The 9,494-nt window shown below is 44.4% G+C and overlaps 1 protein-coding gene across 1 annotated transcript; it reads right to left on the bottom strand.

The window, feature by feature from the left end:
* Window positions 1-2,177: 2,177 nt before the first annotated feature.
* SERTM2 (serine rich and transmembrane domain containing 2) lies at window positions 2,178-9,236 on the bottom strand. Its single transcript, XM_059483046.1, has 2 exons — window positions 9,028-9,236; window positions 2,178-6,082 (listed from the first exon to the last, which is right to left on the bottom strand). Exon 2 carries the CDS (start codon window positions 5,501-5,503, stop codon window positions 5,228-5,230), a length of 276 nt encoding a protein of 91 aa, XP_059339029.1. The 5' UTR covers window positions 5,504-6,082; window positions 9,028-9,236; the 3' UTR covers window positions 2,178-5,227.
* Window positions 9,237-9,494: the final 258 nt, after the last annotated feature.

Here is a 9,494-nt window from a genome sequence, read left to right as displayed (position 1 = left end):
TAGCTTTGACTACAGCTGGGCAAATTCTTTTTGCCTTCAGCTGAAGAAATTCTAAGTGAAAAATCCAATCCATCAAAATTCAAATCCAGTTTATTTTTCCACTCTTAACATTAGTCAATTTAGATGACAATTTAACTATTCTTGATAATGAAAGGGCTGAGGAGGGAATGTTCATATATCACATTCTGGAGAGCAAGTGTACAAGAAACCAAATGATCACTGTGGGTTTTTTAGGCTTTATTTTGATATCTTTGCCCCACATGAATGAGTGAACACCAGGAGTTGAAGACTGCTCTTACCCTTGTTGGAACTTCACAGCCTTCTGGAAAAGCCTGAGGAAGGTGAAGATCTGAGAAGGCTGTATGGGGTAAGGTTTTGGCAGATGGAATGCATAACATGCAGTTCCTTTTAGTGAACAAATGTGAAATCTGTGTCAGGAACCATAACTGAAAATACCTTCCCTGATCCACAAGTATTTCTCTTTTTTCCTTAACATTCTGTGTAGCCTTTTTTTGAGCCCACTGCAAAGATCAAGCAGACTTCACCATCTCCAGCTTTATTTTTCTACTAAAATGTCAACATTTGAGTCTACAGCTCATGCACCAACAAAACACTGTTTGGGATTTCCCCTTTCCAGATATATCTGCATCTGAATTTGTAGTCATGAATGCCATTTCCCATTTTTTGCAGGCACATGAATAAACTGAACCAACTTTCTTTCCATACCAGAATTAAGCTGAAGTGTAGACACAACAAAAAGATGCATTTCTTTGGAAAAAAGTGCAGCCATTCCACAATTTCACCTCCCTTGCTGCCCAACCTGTAGCAAAAGCAGATCTGTGGCATTATCACAGAGGAGTTGTCTGCATGTGTCCTGCTCCCCAACCTGCCCTAAAGCTGGAGCTGTCTGTCTGTACTTCCCTCCTCAGCAGTCACCTCATCAGTGACTCCAGGGAAAGATATGTAAGGAAATATCAATTCCTAGTCAGGATAAATCATACATCGAAGTTTCCATTAATGCTGTCAGTTAAATGGATGGGTGACTTCACAAAATTTTGAGGCTTTGAACATTTTTAATTTCTTTTTCAAGTAAAATCCAAAAAGATCCTTTGGGAAGGATCAAGGATCAGGGTTGAACCTCTGCTGAGTTATGTTGTTTGCAAAATCAAGTTTTTCTCTGCAGCTCTAAGAGGGTATTGTGGCATTCACATTCTCTGCAAAAATCCCTTCTCCCAGGATTTTTCTCCTGGGAAGCTGAGAAGCCTCAGAGAAAAAGGAAAACAATTCTTATCTCATTTGCTTCTCCTGTATTTTGCTCCTTTGGAATGTGTTTGGAGATTGTTTACCCACAGGGGATTGTTTTATTGGATTCTGGTGTGAGTTATTTTGACTCATTTGGCAAAACTCTGGAAAGAGTCAGGAGTTTTCATTATTATCTTTTTAACATTCAGTAAGTATCCTTTCTGCATTCTTTAGTATAGTTTAGTATAGTATTTGTTAACATAATATAGTATCATAAAGTAATAAATTAGCCTTCTGAGAACATGGAGTCAGATGCATCGTTCCTCCCTGCCACAGGGGACCCTGCAAACACAACAGGGTATGAAAATATTTATGTTTATTCTGACATAGAGAAGGAACAGATTCTACATATCCACCCCTAAGGATCTGTTAATACAGAAAATTCCTGCTTGTGGATGGAAACCACGTGGGTGAGATTACTCAATGATTAATGCTGTGTGTTTTGGGGAGTCACATCCTGCTCCTGACAGCTCCCAGGCTAAGAACCCTGCGAGATTTGGGAGCACTGGTGGTGATGCTTGGGTGTGTTTTCTGCTCCTTCCCAACAACAGGTGGCTGTCCTCCCCCGCAGGCAGGGCGTGGAGGAGGTGAGGAATTTACTCAATACTCTATTTATTCCCAGTGTCTGATGGGAGTAAGGGTGGGGGCAAACTGTGTTGATTCAATTAATACTCACACAGAGTGGTGGAGGGTTTTCTTGCCCAGTTGGTTTGGAATAGCGGCACCTCCTGAGCCTTTTTGTGGGCTGGTCCTCCAGACCCACAGGTGAGGACATACAGAGCAGTCAGTGACAGCATTGGTAGCACTGTGCCTCTTTATTTTTGTAAAAAACCCTATTTTCTATAGCACATGGACAAGAGGGAAGGAAACAGCCTGCAGGAGGGGAAGGGTATGGCTGTGAGACCTGCAGTGCTCTAAGATGCAGCAGAAGTTCCAAAAGATGCTCCAAAACTGTGCAAAAGTTCCAATAACCACTTCGGAAGGCCAAAGGATGCCAAACTCCACTAGAGGCCACTCACCAAGCACAGACCAGCACACCCCAACATTCTCTCTTCCCAGACACATCCCTCAGGTCTGGGACACTGCAAATGATAATGAAAAGAAGGGAAAAGCATTCTTCTATTTCTCAGTGGGAAAAGTTTTAAAATATACTGGCATTTTGCAGACAAATGAGGCACCCTGGGTGCCACTGTAGATGTGTCAAGTGGGACACAGAGACTTTATGTGAAATCAAGCTTTGGAAAGGAAAACTTGTCATTTTCCTGTGAGAAGATAGGGCAGCCTTCCATAAGAGTACTCTATAAAAATACCCAGTCTGCCCAAAGATACCATCTGATATATAAAGAGATTACTCATTTATTTAAAGGATAGTTACTGAATAAGTTTTAAAGTGTTGTGGGACTCTTCTGAATTAACATTCCTTAGTGTGATGGAAAGAAGCTCAGTCCTGACCTGTACCTCAGGGGCCATTTGGGCTGAGGTCAGAGCACTCAGAATTTGATACTGTCATTTTCCATCAGTAGGTCTGATATTTTATATCAATAAAAGCTGAGTCTGTCCTGCAGACTCTTGGATACAAGGCTTTTCTGCAGATAGTTGTGCTGGGAAGCTGATGTGGTTGAGTTGAGTTGCTGATTCAGTAAGTTAGAAGAGGGTCTAGGTAAGTGGTAGCTTTTGAATGAAGAAGTTTTCCAGGGCAAGTCATATGTTGAGCCTGGGCTGAGCTGCCTCATGATGGCTCAATGAATGACACATACCAAACCAATTTGAGCAGCGTGGATTTTTGTTAATTTTAAATGTCATTGTCTAACTCAGTAGCCATCTGTCTTAGTTGGATTAATATCCTGATCATCACAAAAAAATTTGGCTCTTGTGCAGTTCTGAGAGTTGAGGAGCCAATCTTCAGATCCGGTGTGATCCTGCCTGGTGTTGTCTCCACAGAGGATAACCTGCATCCTGCCATTTTTCCAGGGAAACACAGCCAAGCATGGCATGGAGAGACACTGCTGAGAGTGAATTTTTTGTGTATTCCCTCACACAAACACTGTTCTGGTTCACTGTCCAAGCCAGGCTGGACATTGGGGCTTGGAGCAGCCTGGGATGGTGGAAAGAGTCCCTGCCCATGGCAGGGGGTGGAACAAGGTGATCTTTAAGTTCCTTTCTAACCCAAACCATTCTGGGATTCTGTGATTCACAGGGATTAATGAAGTAAAAGGAATTATTCAGTATAAGGAAGCAATGTTTAAATGGTTTTGTACTCAATACATCAGTGAGAAGTTGCACTAGTCCTGCCAATGGATCCAGTGTATCCGGGGGGGGGTTACCTGTTATTCTGTTTCCCTCCCAACCATCTGCAAAAGCCCAGGTATCCCCAGTCCAAACAGCTCACCCAGACCTTCAAAGGTAAGCAAAAGAACCTGTTGTACACAGAGCATTTCAAGAAAAATTTTGTGCTACTATCACAGGTCCAAGTGACAGCGTTTTCTCTAATTTTGCACTGGGTTTGTGTGAGGACTTTGCACTGTCCAATCCCTTGGAGAGAGGAGAATTGGCAAATAAGAGTGTAGGTATGTGTGGAAAACATCCAGGGGATTTTATTGCTGAGCTAGAGTTAGACTGTAATAAAGTGGACAAGCTGTGTGAAATACCTGCCCTTTAGAGATGTGGCTGAAACAATTCACTGAAGGTTTTTCTGTGAGAGGCAGTGGCTGTCCCAGGAGTGCTTTGCCATATTTGGTTCCATCTTTTCCATCCACAGCAGCAAAGGCTACCTCTGTACGTCACTCATAGGACTGGGTCAGATTGTTGTTCCATAAATCCAAATAAACATTTCTTTCCCCCGTGAGATTCCATCAGGATATTTGAATCCAATCGTATCTTTCAGTGCTCAGTGAGTTTATTTTCCATCTGCATGTTCCCTGTTAGTCTGTGTCCAAAGCTGTTCCCACTATTCCTTATTGCAGTGCCAGGCCTGGGCATCTCCTCAGCTTTCTTTGGAGGAAAACAAATGAAAAATCTTTGGAAGAACTCGTCTGTCTTTTGAGGAAGAAAACCCAATATGGATATGAGAGAAGATGTTATTATGAAGTGGAGTCTGTTGGGAGAGCAATGTCAATTGGGCTCCCAAAACTTACACTGCATTTTAATGACTGAGTGATACTGTGGAGCCTAAAAGCATGGGAGCATAAAATGTTTGTATTCTGCTCAGTTAATATAAAGAAGGACTAAGGAAGAGGTAGAGTGTCTTATAATTTTTTAAATCTCATTTCCTGCTGCTGCTGCTTCTTTTTGTTTTAAACCTTGCTTCAATTTTGGCTTTATTCTCTTTCCCCTTTAAAGTTCTGTCTCTTTTTGATATCTGGTGTGCAACTATTCACTAAATGGGTTCTAATGTCAGAAAGACGTAGTTCCAGCAGGTGATGAAAGATTTCTATATTTGTGAAGATCCATTGTTTAATTGCCATTCAAGTGAAAGAGAACAATTTAATGTTTTCCTTCTTGAATGTGAGAAATGCCTGAGAATTTTCAAGCCACCCACAATTTCTGTGTGTGCCCTGTGGGCTCTTCCCACTTACACCACTTCAGCTTTGTTGGTTCAGAGAGAGAGGTCAGCAAGCACAGGCTCCAGGACACATTCTGCTATGTTTTTCTGGGTTTTTGGCTGTCATTAATGTGGCTTTTCCCATTTTCTGCAAGGTTTTTGGGGGGGTGTGAGCCTTCCCTGACAGCAGCAGGTTTCTGTGATGTCCATTTTATAGAGGCTGCTGCACACATGCTGCCCGTGGTACCAGCGACACCCTCCAGATGCTGCTGAGGCTTTGCAAGAACTTGTGGGGCTCAGCAGGCAGCCAGAGCTTCTGTCCACCACCTTTGCTGAACAAAAAACACCTTTCCCAAGCACAGAGCCCTCTTTGCTGTGGGCTCCCTACGTGGTGGGGATCCTGCTGTGCATTTCCACGTCCGTGAAGTGCTGCACGTTCTCAGTGCTCTCTGGGGAGGTGATGGGGGACACGACATGCTTGAGGCGCAGGAGCATGGAGAAGAGCAGGATCAGGAGGAGAGCCAGCAGGGTTAGGAACAGCCCCACGTACACATAGAGGCCAGAATATTTGTCTGCTGTTGTGTCTACTTCAGTAGCCAGGGTTGGAAGGTGGACACGGCCAGTCAGGTTCCCGCGGAACTTGAAATAAATCTCAGTCATTGCTCTCTGTCAGCTTTGGTCCATTTTCTGTATTTACCTTCAGATCTCCTGTCTCCCCTCACCAGGCTCACAGAGGAGGTCAGGAGAGGAAACTCAGCACAGATGGCAGGATGGCTTCAGCAGGAGCTGCTCCATCCCCTCGGTGTTGAGGCTGCTGCTCACACAACTGAGGGACAGGCCTGTGCAGACCATTTTGCACCTTGCTGTCATAATGACAACGAGCATCACACTTGTGCTTTACACTTCCTTCTGGCTTTTATTCCATCCTATAAATACTTTGGGGCTCCTCTTGGTAGGTCACCTCCTCTGGATGGTGAAAAGCTTTGGTTCTTGTCTCAAGCTGAGCTGCGAAGGTTGGCACAGCTTTGGTCTTTGCAAGTGTTGTTTTTCCAGACAGACTGAGCAATCAGCTTTCTGCCAGCTTCTCTCTCCCACAGCAGGTGGTTTATCCTTGGGTGAGCTGGGGAAGGTTGTTTTTTGCTTTGCCAAACGTCTGGGAGGATCTGTTCTCTCCTAATTCAGGGCTTAAGAGTCTGGAGTTCCGAGTTTCTCATTAGGAACGGTCAAAAAGTCAGATTTCTAAAGGGAAAAAAGCGTGAGAGAGATAAATGACACCAGGTAGCAAAATAGCCTAGCCTGGATGTGGTATCTTTAGAGCAAATAGATAAGAAAACCCCTGTAATGCTCCTGGGAGACACTCTGAGATGAGGAGAAGCACTGAGTATTTAACTTTAGAAAAAACACAGTGCAAATCTAATGGTTGATGTCCTCTCTGGTAACACATTATTAAGGGTAATACATATAAGGGTAATACATTATTGCACAAGCTGTGCAATCAGATGTAAGAGAGGAAGGGGAGATATGAATCCAATCAGTGTTTTTCACCATGTGTCTCATTTATTGTGTCTCAGCACCCTCTTTTTCTGTGGCTGGATGCACCTGGCAGCTGTCCAGAGCCCTACCTGTCCCCCTGCTGCAGGATGTGACACTTCCCTCTCCTGGTAGTACAATTTACTAGAAATTGGGGGAATTTTAACATTTTTGCTGTTTCAGTTCTTCCAGCTGGAAACAGAAATGAAAATTCTGAAATTTCACTGTAAATGGTGCATTCAAAAGCATTATGTCTGCTCTGATAAGACCAAAATTTTGGTTTTAGCTGAAACAAAAATGGAAGCACTGAACAAACTGATGCAATAATTTATAATGTCCACTGCCTATAAACCTACACAAGATGTAAATAGAGTAATATTAACATGGTAAATAGAGTAATATTAACATGGTAATATACTATGATAATCAGAGTAAATGAAACAAGAGATCAATATGATAAAAGCTCTGACACATTTCACCTAAATGACAAATTGCTGCAAAACATTTTGACTTTCCAGGGGCTCAAACTTTCACTACAAGCAAGAAAGACCTGCTTTGGCCCATGGGATGAGGAAATATCTGATTTGCTGAGTTTTGGAGAAGGGACATGGGGGCTTGGGTACACTTTGCCTCCCAGCTCCTCCTTCAGTACCAAAGCATTTGAGCTCAGTGTTCTTGCAGGGGCTGACCCAGCCCTTCTGGAGCTGTATTTTCTGTATTTATTTTCTGTATTAACCTGTAGTTACTCTGGCAGAGGGCTTGGTGCTGATGCAGAGGTATGGGCAGGGCAGCCAGGCTGTTCTGCTCTCAATTACAGGGCAATAACTGTGATTTTCACACTTGGAATCTATAAATGGAAATTCTTCTCCCGTGAAGAATATTCTCGTGTTACACAGCAGGTGGGGAATAGAGGGTGTGAAGGTAACTGTATTAAATTCTGTTCTTACAATGTGATTTCTCTGCTGATAATGAAGTGCAACCAGCCTGGAATCTGACACTTGTGTGAGTTAAAGCACAGAGCCATGTCTTTGCCCATCCCATCTGCTCTGCTGCTGAGAGAAAAAGCCAGAGCTGGTTTCTCTCCTTAATGAGCAGACAGCCTAATTGCTTTATATCCTTCATAAAATTAGACTGCAGAATGCTAAGGACATTAGTCTGAAGTTCAGTAATTAACTACAAACCAAGATGCTGGATTAGTAAAGCTCAGCTGGGTATTTATTGAAAAAAGGAGCAGATTAATAGTAAGAAGTATTAGGAATGGGGAGCTGACACTGTTTGGGCTTTTTTTTAGGCTCAACTATAGATTTGTCAGGAGCAATCAACTATTCAGACTATTGAAAGCTGCAACATTAACTGTATCTTCTCCAGAAATGAGCCAGAAATAATTCAATAGCTCCAGGCAACCCCAAAGATTTTTTGCTTTTCAATCTACCAATTATCCCATTGAGCACATCTCTTTGGATACCGTTAGATTCAGATTTTGTACACTTCCCTCTAAGGAAGAGAAGCTGAATGACTGTAGAGACCAACATGATGTGAAAACAAGTGGTAGACAATAATTCTGTGTGTAAAGCTGTGTATGACTCAGATTAGAGGAGGCAGAATCTCACTGGTGACCATGAGGAGCCCTCAAGTTCATGGACACAGGAGCATTCCCTGTGATCTCATTTTCCAAGATTCAGTCATTCTCTGGCTGAACAATGCTCCAATTCTGACTGATCATTGGTGCTCAGTGGGTGCAGACTGATTCCAAGCAGACACTTGGAGGTTTTTTTATCAGTTTGTGGCTTTTTTTAATCAGGAATTTAAAAAAACCCAAACCCAGCACATTTCATTTAATAAAAATCTGCAATGAAAATAGAAGCCTTCATACACAACAGGAGAAGGGTTTTTTCCCCACAGTGTGTCTCTGAGCCAGGAAATTCATCAGCCAAAACTTCATGGGCACTGACATTAGCAGCCTCCCACTGCAGCTCTCAGGGTGTGGGGAGCTTCAGCTCTGGGGAGCGTTTATGAAACCTGCATTGCTCTGCTCTGCACCTTTGGAGGTCACAGGGGAGCAGAAAGAAAGATTTTCCCGAAACACTGCACACAGGCAGTACAAATTGACCCTGCAGCTTCAGTAAATATTTTTGTCTTGCCCACCTGCTTCCTTCTACTCCCGTGCTCAGTGTGAGCACCACTTGCCAGCACAGCACCTCTGAAAGTGCAGGCAACTTCCCTGAGCTCCCCTTGGCCTGTCCTCCCTTCCAGCCCTCAGGACAGTCCCCAAACTTACAAACAGGTGAGTGGGACAAAATAGAACAATTCCCTGTGTAGCTTCTTCAAGTGCACCCAGCTGGCTGGCGAGTACAGGGTGGTTTGGGGTTGAACAGAACACACAGCACCAGGATGGTTTGGGGTTGAACACACAGCACCAGGTGTGCTCTGTTCAGATCACCCTTACAGAAAAATATCAGCACTGATAAACACAAAAAAACCATCAAAACTATCAATTCCATCCATGGCTTGCATTTTCTCCCTCAGACAGGCAAGGGGGGTGATTGTGTCTCCTCTTTTAGTGGCAGAGGAGATATTTTGTTCTCATGCTGAACACCTGTGAGGGTGCTGGCCATGCTGGTGCACAGGGAGAGAAGAGAATAAAGCACAATTACCTTTCAGAGCTGGCAGCAGGGCTGGGATGAGGCTCCAGAGCCCCTGCTCCACACCATGAGCTTGCTGCTGTTGGTGTCCCCAGGAGCATCTCCTCGGTGGGGTCTGTGCAGAAGGCTCTGCTGTCCTGGAGCCAGCACAGTGCCCTCCAGCCCAGTGCACTTTCCTCCTCTGCTGTGGATCTCCGAGGCAGGGATGGCACTGAAATCCCGACCCTGGGATGCCACCAGGGCACGGTGGTTCTGCTGATGATGGGCACTGCTGATTGATGGAGGGCACAGCTGATGATGGAGAGCACCCCGGGGTCCCTGCAGGGGCAGGGCAAGGGCCAGGGAGCTGCTCTGGCTGAGCTGCTCTGTGGGATGGATGCAGGCAGAGCCTCCCTGCCTTTCTCCCTCCCTCGGCAGCACCAGGAGGGGATGAGCCGAGCTCCGGCTCCGAGCGAAGGGAGGGACGCTCTGAGCTCAGC

Source organism: Ammospiza nelsoni, chromosome 15, assembly GCF_027579445.1.
Source record: "Ammospiza nelsoni isolate bAmmNel1 chromosome 15, bAmmNel1.pri, whole genome shotgun sequence".
Classification (NCBI taxonomy): domain Eukaryota; kingdom Metazoa; phylum Chordata; class Aves; order Passeriformes; family Passerellidae; genus Ammospiza; species Ammospiza nelsoni.
The sequence above is the reverse complement of the archived record's forward strand: the minus strand, read 5'-3'. Positions and strand labels throughout refer to the sequence as shown.

What these genes read in the sequence shown, in the direction of transcription:
- SERTM2 (XM_059483046.1), bottom strand. Translation starts at nt 5,503, where the DNA reads ATGACTGAGATTTATTTCAAGTTCCGCGGGAACCTGACTGGCCGTGTC.